Raw genomic sequence first — 20,385 nt, forward strand, 5'->3', positions numbered from 1 at the left:
AAAAGGCGGATCATTTGTGTTTCAAAATCAATACCCCCGCCCCCCTACATGCCTATTTGAGTTCCATACTTGGTCATGTTTAGCCTGCGACAGAGCTGATCTGCGAGGGCACGCAACAAGAGAAGAGAACATCGCGGGGGTCGAGGGTTACATAGGGATTACTAATCGATGGTGGGATGGGTGGGCTCGTAGATAGACGATGGAGATGGTCTGGATCTACCCCTTTGGATATTTTATCGGGATAGTAGATAATGTAGCAAGTTATCCGATTGGTACAAATCTATACCTACTATTAAAGGGAATAGATATTTTTGGTTTGGTTCCACTTTGTTTTGTCCCATTTTGAAATTTTTTTTGGAAAAGGTTACACACAACAATATTAGGTACACATGACACGTATAGCCATGATCACGTACTAGAAAAAAAAAATACTAGGCACGTCCCTACGTCCGGATTCTAAAACACCTATAGCCATGGTCACGTATACATATACTAGGAAAAAGATGTACTAACTACATCCCGACTCTAAACGTAAAAGGGAAAGTACAAACATATGTATACAAGAAATAGCAAACTGAAGACAATTCTTCACTCGGTCAAAAAAGGGTAAGGCACATGATAACATTATCTGTGCTACAATGGACGTTCTCTCTTGAATTGGCTGTTCACAAAGCCAACTATTTCACGATAGACTTCCACTTTTTTTCCCGGATAGACTCCCACTTATGCACGGCTGTGTTGCTATTTTTTTGCATGGTCACGGCTGTGTTATAGCAAATTAGAGGTCATAGGTCACCATACATCTAAAAAAATGAATATATTATTTTGATCTGTATACTTTCAGCATAAAAAATATGGTCTATTGATCTTAATTTTACACCCCCGCGAAAAAAAAGATCTTGATTTTTACGGTTGAGGTTAAAAGATAGAAATCCAAAAAAAGATTAAAAAATAGAAAAAGTTATGCATAATAACTATAGTTATGTACACATGAATCTAGGTTAGCATGTACAAATCTATATCTATACATACTATTAAAGGGAATAGATATTTTTGGTTTGGTTCCGCTTTGTTTCGTCCCGTTTTGAGTTTTTTTTTTGAAACTACCAGCAACTGCTGGCTTTTTATATTGTGAGGCAGGGAGCAATATTTACGAGGCCGTACGCACGGTCTGAAGGAAGAAGTTCAGAGAAAAGAAAGAGGCCCTAGGGAACACAGTGGGTAGGGTGCTCTCTCACATCGGAACCCCAAAGGGGTGCTGCATGCATCTTGCTCCCGCCAGTCTCCATGATTCCAAGGATCCATGAACTGCCTGAAGGATGTTCGAGGGCGCGGCTATCTTCTTCTGGAACACTACGCGGTTTTGTTCGAGCCAAAGCTCCCATGAGATGAGTATGGTGAGAGACCGGACACCTTTCTGATGCTCAACAGATGTGGCATTGAGGATATGAGACCAGAATATCTCCGAGCGGTTGCAATCCGGCCAAGTGTTCGGGTCGAGGGCGCGTAGTGCTACAGATCCGCCGCGCCTCCGGGTAGTACCATAGTAGGTGAACTGAGGTTTCTGGGTTGCGAACACATAGCGATGATGAAAATTGAAAATGTAGAGATGGCACTTGGACATGATCCTCTCCTCCCTGTCCTCCTCCTCCCTCCTCTCTCTCTCTGCATGATACGTAATGGCACATGCAACAACAGTTCACACCATTTTTGAGTATTTTTACGTGCATTATTTTTTAGTTATGTCCGTTTGTGACAAACATAGTGCAAACAAAGAAAACCGGGACAATATGAACGAAACCAGGACGTACCTTTAAAGGAAACTTAATTGAAACAAAAGCGAAGTGTCCGGCCACACGTCGTAACCTGACCCAAAAAATATACATGGAAGTCCGAACTAGCTACGAGCTGCAGGGTGCCGGCTAGCTTGATTCTTTCCTGGCTAAACACATGAGTACATGTCAAGCAGGCTGGTGGATCGATCCGGGGCGACTACATGGCTCGATTAATTGCTCCCTGAGAACTTGCACGTGATTCAACTAACAGGTGCACAACCATAGCTGCAATGAGTCAAGTTAGTCTTTTTATTAATAGCTGCTTGATTTTTTTTCTTTTCTGCTCTTCCTATCCGAGCGTCCATGTCAGGTTTTCATAGCTAAACTGACTACACAATAAGTAACTGTTCTATAAGGAGGAGAAAATGAAGTATTTTCATATTCCTACAATTCCCCTTTTTTCACCGGCTCATGTATTTCTATGTGACATGATATGGATTTTGCATAACTCGAAACGTGCTAGAGAAATATTTTGCAAGGATTGGGATCCTCTCAGTGCAATGCAAATTAGCATGCATGTTACCTTTCTTTGTTCATCTTCAAGGAGAATTACTTTTTTTTGTTCATCTTCAAGGCCAAAATCATATTATTATTCTCATCGTGCTTTCAGGAAAACTGATACTTACTTATGCTAATTTGCATATCTTGGTATATGCAAAGGACTAACTGAACAACTACCCGTGCAAGCTCACATTGATCAATCGAGGTTAGCTTTTCTATAGTATTGATTGTTGAATAGTCATGCAAAGTAGCCTTTTGCAAAGATGGTGAAAGCACCCAATTTTTATTCATCTGGGAATAATTGATGTGTATCATAAATCAAATTATCGCTTATGTTTTAGGCCGTGTTTAGGCTTAAATCATCACTTGCTTACTGGGATAGGAGAGTGAGGTGATTTTTTCTCCCGTTGCAACGTACAAACATATTTAGGTGGCACTTTCGGATGTTATTACGCCATGATGACGGTAGTTTCAATGGACAGCGGGCATAATAATTTCTCTCCCGTTGCAATGCACGGGCATATATGCTAGTATACTCCTATTTGGCAAGCTGCAACTGTGTATAAACAAACTTGTTTGCCTTTTCTGCATGGGAAATAAACTTGTTTGCCGAAACAAGCAAAATGTGACTGCAGTTGTAGGCAAAAGGGTACAAAGGGAAACCTCTCTAGGTAGTTCGGCTGGCTGTTTACATTTTGAGTACTTTTCCTTTTTACGGATTACGGAATCTGGTGTAGTTGGGCTGGCTGCTGATTTGAGCTGGGCCATGCATTCGCCTTTTGTTTCATGGCCGCGCCATGTGCATAAGCAATGGCCCAGGGCCCACGCACCTGACCCTGTTTCCCGTTCTCTGTCTAATAAAATCTCGGAAGAAAAACATCAGCTAAGATCAGATGGCCGAGTTGGTCTAAGGCGCCAGATTAAGGCTCTGGTCCGAAAGGGCGTGGGTTCAAATCCCACTCTGGTCATAATTTTTTTTCTGTGTTTTACTTTGGTCATTTTTTAACGTTTCCCCCTTTTATAAGATGAGATGATGAGAAGCTGAAAGCTCTTGTTCTGGTCAAATATAATTTCCCTTTTTCCCCGTCCATTCACAAAATATAAGCTATTTTAACTTTTTAAATTGGATTTATATAGTCACGTTTTAATGTGTTTGCTTACTCATTTGCAGTTCGTATGTAGTTTATATTGAAATATGCACGAGTTCAAATCCCACTCTGGTCAAAAAATATTTTTCTGTGTTTTACTTTGGTCACTTTTTAACTTTTCCCGCCTTGTATAAGATGCAAAGCTCAAAGCTCTTGCTCTGGTCAAATATATTTTTCCTTTTTCCTTATATACCACCCCCGTCCGTTCACAAAATATAAGCTATTTTAATTTTTTAATTGAATTTATATACTCATTTTCAGTTTGTATATAGTTCATATTAAAATATTCAACACATCTTATTTTTTAACGTTTCCCCCTTTTATAAGATGAGATGATGAGAAGCTGAAAGCTCTTGTTCTGGTCAAATATAATTTCCCTTTTTCCCCGTCCATTCACAAAATATAAGCTATTTTAACTTTTTAAATTGGATTTATATAGTCACGTTTTAATGTGTTTGCTTACTCATTTGCAGTTCGTATGTAGTTTATATTGAAATATGCACGAGTTCAAATCCCACTCTGGTCAAAAAATATTTTTCTGTGTTTTACTTTGGTCACTTTTTAACTTTTCCCGCCTTGTATAAGATGCAAAGCTCAAAGCTCTTGCTCTGGTCAAATATATTTTTCCTTTTTCCTTATATACCACCCCCGTCCGTTCACAAAATATAAGCTATTTTAATTTTTTAATTGAATTTATATACTCATTTTCAGTTTGTATATAGTTCATATTAAAATATTCAACACATCTTATATTTGTGAACTCATAGTGTACTTCTTGGGATTATTACCAATGCACGAGTTTCCTCCATGGTTGATTCGTGCTATCGACAAGATTAGGCGACGTTGGCTGTATGTTGGATCGGTGGCGGGAGATTTGTTTCGTTGGGCAAGTCAAGATGGATTTCTGCATATCCATTAACAAGGATACTTCTATGGTGCAATGTGCACTTCCCGCGAAGAATTTGACGATCTTGCCTAGCAGTGCCCCGAAACAGGCTCCTAAGAGGTCCAAGACTATTACAAAACATAACACTACTACCTGAAGTAAACGGGCTCCCTCGAGGGGCACCGCCGGCAACAATGAGTTGCCTTATCCGGAATTGTCATGGGGCGGGCAAATCTACAACAGTCCGAGAGCTTCGCGATCTCGCGTGGCAATTTGCCTTGTCCCCTTATGCATCGTGGAAACGCGGGTGCATAAGTCATGGCTAGATAGTTTAAGTTTTCCTTTAGGTTTCAGTAATTGTTTTTTTGATAACACTAGTGGAATGAGCGAAGGCCTGCCTATGTTTTTGGAACAGTGATATTAAGCTATAAGTGTTTCATTTCTCAGAGTATCACACTGACTCTCGTGTCACGTTGCCGCTTGTCGATAAGTTTCATATCACATGCGTTTACAAGGAAGCCCTAAAACAAGAGAGGTATAAGACCCGAGACACACTCAAGGGTATCAAGGCCAACAATGACATACCTTGGCGTTGTTTGGGTGGTTTCAATGAAGTACTTAGCCACGGTGATCATGATAGTGTGGGGAACCGATATATGGTTCCTAGGGCACAAGTTGAACTTTGAGTAAAGTTGCGGGAAAAACGTTCACACGGGTATGAATCGATCATGTTCTAGTGACGGTTGACTGAAATTTACTTTTCCATGGGGCGTAGGCCGCGCTACTTCCTCTAATCACAACCCCATTAATCCAATGCCATAACTTGGCGAGAAGCGCGTGTTGATGGACTCTTCCCTGGACCGTTGGGGTAACATCATGTTTAGCAGCGCCTAGGCTGAAATTCATAAACCGAAGAAGAAAATGGAGGAGCTGTGAAATATGCCCGACCGGCCTGATATGTCTAGGGACGATACAAATTGTCTTCATAGATTAACATAAGTTTATCACCATCAGAAGATCATGTGGCATCAGAGAGCTCACATCCAATGGCTCAATGAGCAAGACAGGAACATTGATTTTTTATTGGGCAGGCTTGTATGCGGAGGAGAAAGAATAAGACCCCTCAATTAAAATGTCTAATTATTTGATGATCCGGAGATTATGGCCAATTTGACTACCAACTTCTATCATGACCTTTACACTTTTGAAGGGGTACATGGTTTGCACGAGGTCATGAATACAATTCCGGCCAAGGTTTAGTCGGCAATGAATGACCAGCTGCTTGCTCCTCATACCGATCTTGAGGTAAAAAAAACACTTTGTTTCCAATGTTTCCCGACACACTTTTTCCAACGCTATTGGGATGTTTATGAAGAGAGGTTACACCAATTGTCTAGCGTGCCCACCGTGCACTACATCTATTCACCAAGTTTTGACGTCGTTGAACCTATGCCAAGAGCTCGGTGTGAGTTGGAGAGAACAAGCCAATCCGTCATCATATTTCAAATTCGGTTCGAGAAACAACATTGGGAAGGAAAATGCGCCACATTTTTTAGAGTTCTATTTCATAAAGAGAAAATGCAACAATTAGGCCATCCACATTTGGCAAAGATGATTCGCCTTCCGAGATCGATTTTGAATGATGAGCCAAGCGAATAACTTACATTTAGGAGGAGCTCAAATTTCTAGATGGTGGTCTTGAAGCTGGTGGCGGTTGCCCCGATGAATCGGGCACGATAAGCAGAGTCCACGAAGTAGCGCCCGGAGGTCGTCATCTTCCACGAGATGGCGTTGCCATTGGTTAGTGTGGAGTTGAAGTTGGGACGTGAATCACCAATGTTAAAAGAATTCATGGATGTGTCATAACATGATCCAGTTCATTGTTGAGTTGAACCTGGGACATGAAACAGCCGAGTCCAGAGCATCAAAGTCCATTCAACCCATGGCCAACAGAGCTGCAAAGCGAGGACGGACATCTTGATGTTAAGCACTCCCAACCAGCCAAGAATGGTGGGATGAAAGATGATCTCTCAATTTATTTTATGTTTAACACCAAAGACTTTATTGAAGCCTGTCCCAAGAAAGGCCCTCCTTATCTTGTCCATGAATTGCAAGACCTCGGTCGGTACGTCGATGGAGGTCGGTATGTCCATGAACCGAACTTGACCAACACCGTGTGACCTGTTGCGATGAAGTGCTTTCTCGTTCAAGAAAGTAAAATTTTCAGTAATTTTACTATCAAGGTGTTGAAAGTTGATACTTTTGGGTCGTCTGACAGATAGATGAAGCCCAAAATATTACATGGGAAAGAAAGAAAGACATGCATTGCCCTATGCCATCAAGATTAAGGTCATTGTGGGTGTTAAAGAAGGCTTTTGAAAATTTGTTTTCAAGCCGGTGACCTTCCCAAAATATTATGGCATCTATCGTTTACTAGCAAGCAAAGTAAGCAGTGGTTATTGCAGTTTATACTAAGTCTAAAATTAATCTTTATGGTATGTAATTTAGATATAGGAATTACTAGACTTGACTCATGGTGGCTATTTCGCTATTCTAACTAGGTCCTCGTCGTTGCAATGAGATCGACCTAACCTGCGCGGACGCAGAGAGGACAGATCCACCAGGCAACCATCCCTCTCCCACCTCTGTGATGGCTTCCGCCCCGTCGGCTCCGTCGACGGCGCCGTCACTGGTGGACACCCTCTTCCAGCGCTCGCTGGACGACCTCGTCAAGTCCCTCCGCGCCGACCCTTCAGCCGCCGGCGAGTCGCTGGCCGTCGCCCGCGCCCTCTCCGAGATCCACCGTGAGATCCGCGCCCCGGACGCGGCGACCAAGGCCGTCGCGCTCCAGAAGTTCACCTACCTCTCCTCCCTCCACTTCGTCCCCGTCGCCTCCCACCCGCTCGCGTTCCCCGCCATCGAGCTCCTCGCCTCGCCGCACCTCCCGCACAAGCGCCTCGCCTACCTCGCCGCCTCGCTGTCGCTGCACCCCGCCTCGCTCTCCCTCCTCCCGCTCGCCACCCACCAGATCCACAAGGACCTCTCTCCTTCCACCTCCGCCGCCGCCTCCCACCACGTATGCGCCCTCGCGCTCCAGCTCCTTGCCTCCCCCGCCGCTGCCGCCGCGCCCGACCTCGCCGTCCACCTCGCGCACGACCTCGTGCCCCACCTGTCCCGTGGCAGCCCGCGCGCTATCGCAGCCGCAGCGCGCATCATAGCCGCCTCCCCGTCTACTGGTGTGCCGGTCCTCTTCAAGCCGCTGGCTGCATGTCTTGCTTCGTCCGACCCACGGGCGTCAACTGCGGCTGCGTCCGCCTTCTGTGAGCTGTCGGCGCCGCCGGCTGATGTGGCCCCATTCCTGCCTCTCGCGCCTGACCTTTACAATCTGCTAACCACATCCCGCTCCAACTGGGCGCTCATCAAGGTGCTCAAGATATTTGCTAGGCTGGCCCCTCTGGAGTCGCGCCTAGCTGCGCGGATTGTTGATCCAGTCTGCCAGCTCCTCACTCGTTCATCAGCCATGTCGCTGACATTCGAGTGTGTCCGCACGGTGCTAACTGCACTACCAGCGCATGGTGCCGCAGTGAGCCTTGCCATTGGGAAAGTCAAGGAATTCCTTGCTGCTTCTGATGATCCTAACCTGCGCTATCTCGGGCTCTTGGCACTTGGTATGCTTGGCCCAGCATATGCATCAACTGTCAATGAGAGCCGTGATGTGATTGCCCTGTCACTGGGTGATGCTGACTCAAACATCCGTAGGGAGGCATTGCACCTTATGATGGGAATGGTTGATGAAAACAATGTCATGGATATTGCTGGCATGCTGGTCAGTCATGCCGCAAGGTCAGACCCAGAGTTTGCAAATGACATTCTTGGTGCCGTCCTAGCAGCATGTGGGCGCAATGTATATGAGCTGGTGTCAGATTTTGATTGGTATGTCTCACTACTCGCAGATATGGCTAGGAGCTTGCACTGTGCGCAGGGGGATGAGATTGGTCGCCAGCTTGTTGATGTGGGACTTAGGGTGCATGATGCACGGCCAGAGCTTGTCCGTTCAGCTCGATCTCTCCTAATTGATCCTGCCTTGCTTGGGAACAATCTCCTATGCTCTGTTCTTTCTGCTGCTGCATGGGTCTCTGGTGAGTATATTGATTGTAGCAAGGATCCTGTTGAGCTTGTTGAGGCACTATCACAGCCAAGGACTAGCCTCTTGCCAATGTCAGTGAGAGCTGTGTACATCCAGGCAGTACTTAAAGTGGTCACCTTCTGTTGCAATTTATATGTAGAGAGTTCGAATGATTCAAACAAGGAATCGGATCTAGTGTTTGATGAGTTAGCTGTTGATCAAACTGTCAGTAGGGGAAGCAAGTCTGAAATTCAACCTGCTGAAGAACAAATCGTTATGCCAGGCACAGCTAAAAATGACCCCTTTTCAAACAAATCAATAGTTTACATGATTAACTTGATTGAAACAACGGTTGGGCCCCTTGTTGAGTCCAAGGAAGTTGAGGTCCTGGAGAGGGCGCGCAACCTGATGGGTTTTGTCCATTTGTTAAGAGAGATCTGGGAGTTGAAGGAAAGGAAGGTCAGTGATCATAACAAGCATAAACGGGTCGTGGAGCTCATTAATAGTATGCAAACAGTATTCTCTCAGGAATTAAGGCCTGTTTCTGTGAATGCCCAGAAGAAAATTTCCCTTCCTGAGGATCTTGTCTTGCATGAAAATCTGTCTGAACTTGCTGACATTTTAAGTGAAGATGACACTATTCTGTCAACTTCAATCTCTTTTATCTCTCGCAACTGTCATTCTGTAGAGACTAGAGATGAGCCTGCAGTAGTGTCAGTTGATTCATCTTCTCTTTTTGAGCACCGTAAACGACACGGGATATACTATCTCCCAACAGGAAAAGCTGAGGATGACGCAAATAGCTACCCTCGTGCCAATGATCCTCTTCTTTCTGCTGAGAATGCAAGTGCCATGGAGGATAAATCCGAGACTGTCCAGCCTGTATCTGCTGGGAAAAAATTGAAGGCCATGAGGTCCAGACCAAAAGTAGTGAAATTGGATGGCGAAGATTTCCTAAGTTCTATGATGACTAGTGCAAATATTCTAAAGGCTGCAGATAAGTCAGAAGTCATGGGCAAAAAAATGGACACTGGCGAATCTAGTTCTCAATGGATACAGAACATATATGCTGATACTGGAAGCCTTTCTACTTCAAGTTCTAGGACAAGTAAGCAACCCGATCTTACTAAAGAGAAGAGCACAATACCTCTTGACAGTGATAAGAAAGAGCCGAGAAAGCATAGAACCTCTTCTAGGAGTGGGCATCGTCAAGGAAAACATACACACAGAGAAAGACCTAGTACTCAGCCTGATGTTGCACCTCAAGCTCCGGTTGTTCAAGATTTCCTTCTGTAGCTGCCGAGATTTTTTTTGCTTGGTACGTTACAATTACGAAATACAAGTTGATGTGTTGTATTGTTCATTTGAATGAGGAAGAACATAGGTGTACATGGATGTTAACCTCTTCTGCTAAATTTTCTGTTAGGTCTTTGTATACTATCCCAAAGGTTAGTTAAACTAGATGCCCATTTAAGAAAATTTGGTGCATGAAAGTGCCAGTGAAAATCAAAGGTTTTTTTGTGTGGTTGGTGTTTATAAAGAGTATTTTGACTAGAGACGGTTAAATAAAAGACGGAAGTGATAGTCTGATAGATGTTTGTTTTGTTAGGAAAAAAAAGCTATAGACCCTCTATTTCTGCACTGTTCTATTGCTAGATATATCTGGAGTTCTGGATTATAGTGAAATGTGTGTTTTGGTATTGATTTTCGAGTAGACACAGTAAATGATCTTTGTAAGTATGTGTTAGCCTTCGATGGTAAGGATGCACAGCTAATTTCTGTTGCGCTGTGGGCAATCTGAAAGCAAGAAATGCTGCGCACTTCAACAAAAAGTTCCCTTTTGATCCTACAGCATTATAGTTTCTCAGGATTTTTGCTGGCTGACCTTTAGGGCGGTTATACATAGACGAAACCTGCAAAAGGCGTGACGACAAGGGGCAAAAAAATCTTCAGCTAGTAGCGGTTGAAATCTTCCATCGTCGAAAAGGGTGGAGGCCTATGGTAAGTCAAATGTTGCAAGGTGGCTGTGAACTTGGTAAGTTTTTGATGGTAGGACTGAGTTCTGTTTTGTTCTGTTTGAGGTCTTCGAGAATTTAGTTGGCTCCTGTGGTGTTTTGGTTCTCGAGGCTGAGTGTAGCTGTAGGATGGTTTGGAGCTTGCGAGGTCAGTCTGTGTGGCTTGTGCCACCTGACAGAATGGGTATCTTGATGTGGAACTTGGTTGTTGTTCAGTTTTCATGGAAATGAAAATTGGGGCGGGGAGCCCCTTGGGTCGAAAAAGAATACGTTTGATGTGTTGTTCACCTTTTGCACATTTTCTTTTTTTCTTTTCTTATTTTCATCGTCAAGCACTTAAATAGTTCCATGCCCCCTCCCAGCCCCTGAGGAATTGGTCGACTCATCAGGCTCATGACCTGAAGCCTGCAGGTTCGAATCCTGTAGCTGCCTCTGCATAAGTATCCACGCTTTTCACAGTGATTATAGGTACCCTTTTTCTTGATCGTAGAACCTAATTTTCTAGAATAGAGCTGGATGGCTTTGTTTGTGCAATTTCGCTCGCAATACCCTCTCCTCCGGCGAGCTTGCGATCGCTGTCTCTAACTGAATGATGCGACGAGATGCAACCAATCTGCAGGCCTTTCTATTTTGATTTGGGGACTTTGGTACAGTTTGCTTATGTTTTGTAAAAAGAACTGCTGAAGAACGAAGGGCATGGCCTCGCGGGATTTCACCTGATCGCGCTCTTCCAAAGGGGCTTTCGCGTGATGGGTTTGTCATGGCTGCAGCTGCGGAAGCACTTTTTGTATCGATCGGAACACATGGGCAAGCACCGGTCCAGCTGAATGCCAAGCGGTGTCGAAGAGGGCAACACATACAGGCGTACAAAGAGGGCAACACATTACAGGCGTACAAGCACGAGGCATAAGATCGTTATATAGCAATGGAACGATGATCCCCACGCACGGTGTTAGCTAGATTTGCACGAGAACAGCGGATCCATGCATGCCTTCCCTACAAATAAGGAAGAGGAAGAAAAAGAACATAGGGATCAATTCAAGCAAATGGGGCCGTGAAAGTGCACAATTGGCGTGGAGACTGTCTTGATGTGAAGTAGAGGTCCTGGCACTGATCTAGAAAGGCCCGTGGAATCATGGGCAATAATAATGTTAGTAGTATGTTTTAATACATGTGTAAGATAATTATGTTACAGTAGTACGTTTCAATATATAGGATTCTATCAATCAAATACCACTGCGATCAGATGGCCGAGTTGGTCTAAGGCGCCAGATTAAGGCTCTGGTCCGAAAGGGCGTGGGTTCAAATCCCACTCTGGTCAAATATTTTTTCTGTTTTTCTTTTAACTTCTGTTCTTACGTTCCAATTCTAGCTAGATTCACGTGCAAACAATATGGATAAAAAGTTTTTTTTAGCTGTATAGCTAGTTCTGTTTTTTGTTGTTGTTGCGAAAAACCTTCCAAACTATTAATTTTCAATCATGGCAGTACAACGAACACAAAAAGCAATAAAAATCATATCCAGGTGAAGTGACCCGAAGGCAGGGGCGAAGCCAGGATTTAGACTTGAGGGGGCCGAAGAAGAATGAACGCATAGAAAATATGACATTAAAATGTCTTCCCCTTTGTTCTTGTGTCATACAATTTTTTTACTATGTATTAGAAAGTGCATATTTTTTATCTCAGCCATTTCTCCATGTCTTTGAATTGACATCCACCCTTGGCTATCTCACCTCTCACTTCTTTCTTTTGCGTTGGCATCTCTCACACATTAATCTCGGACGAAAGTTGCTTTAACATTATTCTTAGATTGTAAACTTCCAAGAATGAATTATATGCTAACTAATGTGTAAATTTAACAAAATCTAGACAACTCAAAAATAGAAAAGGCAAATTAAAAAGAATACGCCTGATTTGTGAAATAAAATATTGGCTTTAGAGCTCATATGAAGAAACTATGCTAGTAGATTGTAATCCACACAGAAATGAAGTAGCTACTAGTTGAAGTTTGTGTATCGACATACCTTCTGATTTAGATTGCAGATCAAGTATACGCTGACGATGTCATGTACTTCGGGTAGGGTTTTAGGCCTGACCTAAACACCCTACCTAAGGACACTACCCTAGAGTCAAAGGCCTATAAGGTTTAATAGAAGATACTGACTGAAATCGTCCTGAAGTGCAATCCACTCGACGGAAGATTCCACCCGGATATCCCAATTCCACTCGACCATGATAACTTCACTCGACCATACAAGAATCCACTCGGAGTACAGAAGGCTTAAAGACACCCCAGGATGGCAACGGCCAGGCATTCACTCCGTCGTTATAAAGACCATTTATTGCGGGGGTTACCAGTAATGTTCAGGACATAACTCTCATTGAACCCCAGTGTAACTGAGGGCCGCGAGGGGCCAGGCGCACTCTATATAAGCCACCCTCCCCTCTGGCACAAGGGTTCGCACCCCCTGTTACTATTACACACATCCAATCGACAAGCCTCCGCGACACCGAGACGTAGGGCTGTTACCTCCTCCAAGAGGGGCCTGAACTCGTAAATCTGTGCGTACAACCTCGCCATAGCTACGACTCTGCCCTCTCCTACGTACCTCCTACTCTTACTGTTAGACTCATTCCCACGACAGTTGGCGCCCACCGTGGGTCCGGCGTCTGAGCGACTTCCGGTGAGGTTGCAATTTTCGATCTCCATCAACATGGTTTTCGGCGGTGGTTTGGCCCTGGGTCACGAGATCCGTCTCGGCGCGCTCGTCTTCATCGCCGACGACTCCGCCTGGCTCCAAGAAGCCCCCCTCGACGCCGAGGCTCTCCCCATCCGCGGGGCTACGCACTTCCGCGTGAGTGCCTGCGGCGTCCTCTTGCGGCAGCCGTCGACTCAGTATCTGTTGGCTCCCGCAGCATCTTCGCTCCCCGCTGTCCGCCACCGCAAGCGATCTGGTCGGTCACGGCTCCGGCGGTGGGTGAAACATGCGGTGGCTCGTCAGTCGACCACTCCACAAATCGCGGCGATTGAGCCCGATGAATCCCTCTATGGGTTGTTCGATCTGCCGACTGGTCATTCGGATACGCTTTCCGAGTGCGAGAGCAACGACCCCGCGGCGAAAGTCTTCATGATCGAGTCCCAGCGCAGTCCGCCTGGGTTCCGTCACGGCGGCGGCGGCGGCGACGGCGGTAGCCCGTCGCACGTCCACAACGAGTACTACCCTCAAGCCCTCACTGTCGAGCAGAGGGAAGAACTGCATCGCAGAAATGTTCAGGCTCTTCAGACCTCCATCGTGGGGGAGACCTCCGAAGCTCGGACTTTGGAGGCTGCGCGCTTAGCCACCCTGGCTGAACGTACGCGCCTGGAGAATCTTCAACAAGCGCTCGACGACCGCGCCCGCAAGCAAATTCCAGGTTCCAATCGACGGCCACGGCAGCTGTTTCCGACTGAACCTCCAGAAGAATGTCAGGTATACCGTACTCCGATCCAAAATGTCGTAGCTGCTGCACGTATCGCAGAGTCAATCCAGCCGTCCCGTTCTGAGGCTGGCAGAGGCCTGCAACAGATTCGAGCGTTGCTTAGAGTGGGAATTGCTTAGAGCGGGCCTGCAACAGATTCGGGCCTGCAACACACAACTGTTTCTCAGTCGCGCAACAGGATTCACAGCAGGTCCGTCGTTGCGGACATAGTTCAGTCGACACACAGCCCAAGATCGCCTCCACGGCGTGAAGATCGTGGTTATCGCCAAGAATAGTACCTTGGCCGAGGCCACAGGCAGTTTGATCCTTGATATCACCGTGATGACCACCGTCGAGTGCCTACGCCCCTCCAAGGGGTGGTTTGTACGCGCCCCGACGGTATGATGATAGGCGCCCGTATGGTGACGAACGGAGATTTCCAGTCGACCCAAGAGAGTCTGGGTTCGATGCGAGGTCAGTCCTCGTACAAGGCCTGGTTGACAGAGGCAGAGCTAATAGAGAAGGGCTCGACAGAGGTTGTCCGACTGGAAGCGGGGCGTTCATCTCTGGGCCCGAGTGTTTCAGCAGAGCCATCCGAGCAGCTGAGATCCCGCCCAACTTTAGATTGGTTGCGGGTGTTAGCAAGTTCACTGGTGAGTCGAAGCCAGACACGTGGCTGGAAGATTACCGAGTGGCAGTGCAGATTCGTGGAGCAATGATGATGTAGCCATGAAGCACCTCCGCTTGATGCTTGAAGGCTCAGCCAGAGCTTGGCTGAATCAGTTGGCTCCTGGAAGCATTTTCTGTTGGGAAGATTTAGCCCGAGTGTTTATCAAGACATTCGAAGGCACCTACAAGCGACCTGCTGGACTGACTGAATTGCAGCATTGCGTCCAAAAGCCGAGTGAAACTTTGAGAGATTTCATCCAGAGATGGACCACCCTTCACCATGTAGTGGAGAATGTGTCAGAGCACCAAACAATTTGCGCCTTCAAAGAGGGCATCAGATACAAAGAGCTTATCCTGAAGTTTGGTCGTACTGGAGACATGTCCTCACTGGTACACGTCGGTGCTATACAAACATTTTTTAACCCCTTTCCGCGACAGCGTTCGAAACAGTCACCTAGTGAGTGACTGCGATAGGGGGGGGGGGTCCTTTCCACACGACCCAGAAACCGTCGGGGATATGCCCTCCTGGCACACACGCTCGGCAAAATGAGGTCGTGTGCGACCGGCGAGCGACCAAATACGGTTATACGTACAGTAGTGCTAAAAAATACAATTATACAGGCGAAATCGTTTTCGGTTGTAAGTACATCCCACACAGTCAGTCCCCGCTAAACGTTTCCGTTCGTATATACATCCCGCACAGTCACTCCAAGGAAAACGTTTGCGCAAGGTGGCATACCGCAAACAGTTTTCAAGAGAATGTCGTGTGTGATTGTTCATTGATCCAACACGGTTTATTCCTAGAAACTGTGTGCATTGCCTGAGGTCATCGCCCACGGTGTTTTCTCAATAACCCTTTGCAATAGGAAAACTCAATTAGCAGTCTAATTGCCCTATTATTAATAATCCATTTACTAATCTAATTGACATTCATATTAAGCACATAATATATTTCATTTCCATATTAAGGAATTAGGATTTCATAATTGAAATACATCCGAGTACAACATGATATAGCTTCAGCACTCAGCTACCCCATTACACAACTGCACGAGCACCAAGTTTCGCATGCAACATCTAGAACCTTTCAAAATTAGCGTCATAGACGGTACATAGACAGATGCATCTCATCTGGAAAACTGCTGAAGCGGAAGGCGAATATTGAGGCTTCATTCATGTTGAAGGTCTTTGCAACTTTAGGCCAGTGCCTGTGGATGATTGACCGTCCATCCTTCGACCTCTTCAGGAACACTTCAATATTGAACCGTGGGTGTTGTATGAAAACTTTCCTCGCCTCCTGACCACAGAGGTGGTTTGGGAGGTAATCATCAGTGAACCCTGAAAACAAGGATGTGCATAAATATCTTCTCTATATTGGAAATGGGGCAAAGGAATAATAAAAGGCAAGGTATAATAGTTAGTACCATCTTGTAAACCTTAGTGCTTCCCATCGTTTCCCTGCAACACATATAAGGAAGTTAGTCATCAGGTTAAGTAAGGGTTCGCATGCTATCAGTAAAATATGTAGATGATAAATAAGCACATTGCAGATTCATCAGATTAATTCAAGCCACATGGAAAACCCATTTATCCAAACCAAGCATGATTAAGAACTAGGAAATATGGCACTTGTATATGTTTCTCATGTATTAAGTGCAACCAAATTCGATTTATTCCTCACATGGTATACAATAACAGAATGCAGCCACAACAATTGAACATCGCATTGCAGAATTGAACCAAGCAGTTAACTAAACACCACAATAAAATGAACCAAACGTTAACTGAGCACCACATTGCATAATGTAACATACTCCTAATAGAAGATCAGACAGTTAACCAAACCAAGCATGCTTAACAACTTGGAAATATAGCAATTGTATTTGTTTATCATGTATTTAGTACAACAAAATTCGATTTATTTCTCACATGGTATACAATAACAGAATGCAACCACAACAATTGAACATAGCATTGCAGAATTGAACCAAGCAGTTAACTAAATGAAGGAAATATGCCCTAGAGGAAATAATAAAGTGGTTATTTATATTTCCTTATATCATGATAAATGTTTATTATTCATGCTAGAATTGTATTAACCGGAAACTTGGTACATGTGTGAATACATAGACAAACAGAGTGTCCCTAGTTTGCCTCTACTTGACTAGCTCATTAATCAAAGATGGTTAAGTTTCCTAACCATAGACATGTGTTGTCATTTGATGAACGGGATCACATGATTAGAGAATGATGTGATGGACAAAGACCCATCTGTTAGCTTAGCATAATGATCGTTTAGTTTTATTGCTATTGCTTTCTTCATGACTTATACATGTTCCTCTGGCTATGAGATTATGCAACTCCCGAATACCGGAGGAACACCTTGTGTGCTATCAAACGTCACAACGTAACCGGGTGATTACAAAGATGCTCTACAGGTGTCTTCGAAGGTGTTTGTTGGGTTGGCATAGATCAAGAATAGGATTTGTCACTCCATGTATCGGAGAGGTATCTCTGGGCCCTCTCGGTAATGCACATCACTATAAGCCTTGCAAGCAATGTGACTAATGAGTTAGTTGCGGGATGATGCATTACGGAACGAGTAAAAGAGACTTGCCGGTAACGAGATTGAACTAAGTATGATGATACCGACGATCGAGTCTCGGGCAAGTAACATACCGATGACAAAGGGAATAACGTATGTTGTTATGCGGTTTGACCGATAAAGATCTTCGTAGAATATGTAGGAGCCAATATGAGCATCTAGGTTCCGCTATTGGTTATTGACCGGAGATGTGTCTCGGTCATGTCTACATAATTATCGAACCCGTAGGGTCCGCACGCTTAACGTTCAATGACGATTTGTATTATGAGTTATGTGATTTGGTGACCGAAGTTTGTTCGGAGTCTCGGATGAGATCACGGACATGAAGAGGAGTCTCAAAATGGTCGAGACATAAAGAATGATATATTGGACGATGTTATTCGGACACCGGATGAGTTCCGGGAGGTACCGGGTGATTATCGGAGTGCCGGAAGGGTTACCGGAACCCCCCGGGAAACTGATGGGCCTTCATGGGCCTTAGTGGAGAGAGAGGATGGCTGCAAGGGGCTGGCCGTGCACCCCCCTTGGCAGTCCGAATTGGACTAGGGGAAGGGGGCGGCGCCCCCCTTTCCTTCCCCTCTCTCTTCCTTCTTCCCCCTTCCACCAAGTGGAATCCTACTAGGATTTGGAGTCCTAGTAGGACTCCTCTCTCTAGCGCGCCCTACAGGGGCCGGCTGGCCTCCCCCTGCTCCTTTATGTACGGAGGCAGAGAGGCACCCTAGAACACATAAGATCAATTGTCTTAGCCGTGTGCGGTGCCCCCCTCCACAGTTTACCACCTCGGTCATATCGTCGTAGTGCTTAGACGAAGCCCTGCGCTGGTAACTTCATCATCACCATCGCCACGCCGTCGTGCTGACGGAAATCTCCCTCGTCCTCAACTGGATCAAGAGCTCGAGGGACGTCATCGTGCTGAACGTGTGCTGAACACGGAGGTGCCTTACGTTCGGTACTTGGATCGGTTGAATCGTGAAGACGTTCGACTACATCAACCGCATTACTAAACGCTTTCGCTTTCAGTCTACCAGGGTACGTGGACACACTCTCCTGTCTCGTTGCTATGCATCTCCTAGATAGATCTTGCGTGATCGTAGGATTTTTTTTGAAATACAGCGTTTGTCGTGGAATTGTCACGACAGATGTCCTAGGGTGAGGACTTAGTCGTGAAGCCAGCGCATCTTTGTGGTAGCTTGAAAGGGGTTGATTGGGATGAGAGAGCATGGCGGATCAACGCACAAGACAAGGGTTTAGACAGCTTCGGGCCCCGGGAAACATCATCCGGTAATAGCCCTACATGCTGTTTGTGGCTAGGTCTCATTATCGTCATGAGGGAGTCGCCGGTAAACCGGCTCTTTGTGTCTAGCCCTAGAGATTGTTTTTCTTGCTTGTCCCTCTTTGGGGAGCCCTGCCCCTCCTTATATAAATTGAAGGGGCGGGTTACATGTAGAGTCCAGCTCGGACTTAAGACTTAACTATTCTGACTTCTCTTCATGGGCTTCTTAACATCTTGGGCTTCATAACGTCTCGGGCTTCATAACGTCTTGGGCTTCATAACCCTGGCAACCCAGTTATCACCGTCTGCCGGGTTATGACTGGTGCCGGTTTATGATGGTCTGCCGGTTTATGACTGGTGCCGGTTTATGATGGTCTGCCGGTTTATGAACTGACTTAACACCTGCCTGAATATCATCTCACTTAACACCTGCCGGGTTATTATCTGACTTGACTCCTGCCGGTTTACCACCAGCCGGTTTACCGTCTGTCTTAGCCATCTGTCTTAACTGTCTGTCTTAACTGTCCGCCGGTTTACCAAGTCCCAGCTGGTTTATAACTCCGGCTGGGTCATACCGCGGGGTATATCCCCGACATTAGCCCCCAGTTTAATTTGGATTTATCCATGTTAAACTGATCCTGATCATCCTTAAGTCCTTGTCTTTTCCTTCTTCTAGAAAATCCGGGTCAATAGGCCAGCTTCATAATCAATTTGCTAACATTGTTTTGTCACAGAGAAATATTGTGAAGAATAACTCCTTTGACTCAGCTCCCAATGCTTAACAAAAATATTGGTCTTTTGAAATACTCATCTGATCTTCAAGCCGGTTTAAGAATGTAGAACTTTGCCGGTTTACAAATATTGATGGCACCGGGTCATAATTGTAGCTAACATTAAGCTTGAAAATATACCTATCACTTGTAGCCCCCAAGTCTTAAGAAGGTAGCATAGCAATAGCTTAAGACTTGCTTCAATATAAATATCACAATCTTGAAGAAATCCGATTTGTTCATCCCAGTCATTAGTCATAAACTGAGTATTCCATATATGTAGCCCCCAAGTGCCGGGTTGTCATGCTTGCAGCAACCTAGGACTTTGTAATTGCCTGATGCTCATAAAAACTTCAACCAGTGTAGCCCCAAAGGGTCGGGTTATTATACAATAATGAGCAGGGACTTTGTAAATATAATCATGTAAACTTTGAACAGCAACGTGTATCCCACAAGGGCCGGCTCAGTAAGATAATATTGAGCTGGGACTTGATATATACTTCAATGAAAATAACATCATATGATATAACCCCCATTATGGGGCTTGAACCCACGTACACAAGGTTAAGAGCTTTGTGCTTTACCAACTGAGGAGTGAACCCTTCAATATAATGGACTTAACTTGTGTACCTTGAATTGTTGACAGGAGCAATTGGTAGCCCCTAAGGGCAGGCTCATTACAATGTGATGAGTCGGGTCTTCAATAAGGTGAGCAAAAAATGACTTTGCATTAGCCCCCAAGTGTCATGGTGCATGCTTGTAGCGACATGAGACTTGCATATTTGAGGTAATCTCAATTTGAATAATGTAGCCCCCAATTGCCGGGTCGTAAGCCTGCAGCGACTCGGGACTATTTCCTCCATTGTAGAATAAATCATACCCATTGATAAAATAACAGCCATCGCGCTGAAGCGGCTTTGAAAACCTCAATCATAATACTGGTTATGGATAACCATAATAAAAATCCAGCCATGTTGGCTATTAAAGATTTGAATAATATAACCTGGTTTGAAAACCGGTTCCTGCAATATAAACCAGTATATCTATGCAGATATGATGTATGCTATGATGATGTAATGATGATGCAATGTATGATGCA

General features: G+C 45.1%; 1 protein-coding gene and 2 non-coding genes across 3 annotated transcripts; all 3 read left to right on the top strand.

Annotated features, from left to right (window-relative positions):
* Positions 1 to 3,223: 3,223 nt before the first annotated feature.
* TRNAL-AAG (transfer RNA leucine (anticodon AAG)) lies at positions 3,224 to 3,304 on the top strand. The gene has a single exon. It is a non-coding gene; the product is annotated as a tRNA-Leu (tRNA).
* Positions 3,305 to 6,930: 3,626 nt separating this feature from the next.
* On the top strand, positions 6,931 to 10,852 carry LOC123181621 (AP-3 complex subunit delta). Its single transcript, XM_044593928.1, has 2 exons — positions 6,931 to 9,814; positions 10,388 to 10,852. The coding sequence occupies exon 1, from the start codon at positions 7,021 to 7,023 to the stop codon at positions 9,790 to 9,792; it is 2,772 nt and encodes a 923-aa protein (XP_044449863.1). The 5' UTR covers positions 6,931 to 7,020; the 3' UTR covers positions 9,793 to 9,814; positions 10,388 to 10,852.
* Positions 10,853 to 11,751: 899 nt separating this feature from the next.
* TRNAL-AAG (transfer RNA leucine (anticodon AAG)) lies at positions 11,752 to 11,832 on the top strand. Its single transcript has one exon. It is a non-coding gene; the product is annotated as a tRNA-Leu (tRNA).
* The last annotated feature ends 8,553 nt before the right edge of the window (positions 11,833 to 20,385 follow it).

The sequence above is a fragment of the Triticum aestivum genome, chromosome 1D, assembly GCF_018294505.1.
Source record: "Triticum aestivum cultivar Chinese Spring chromosome 1D, IWGSC CS RefSeq v2.1, whole genome shotgun sequence".
NCBI lineage: Eukaryota > Viridiplantae > Streptophyta > Magnoliopsida > Poales > Poaceae > Triticum > Triticum aestivum.

Excerpts from the sequence above, each read along its gene's own strand:
- LOC123181621 (XM_044593928.1), top strand. The coding sequence starts at position 7,021 with ATGGCTTCCGCCCCGTCGGCTCCGTCGACGGCGCCGTCACTGGTGGAC.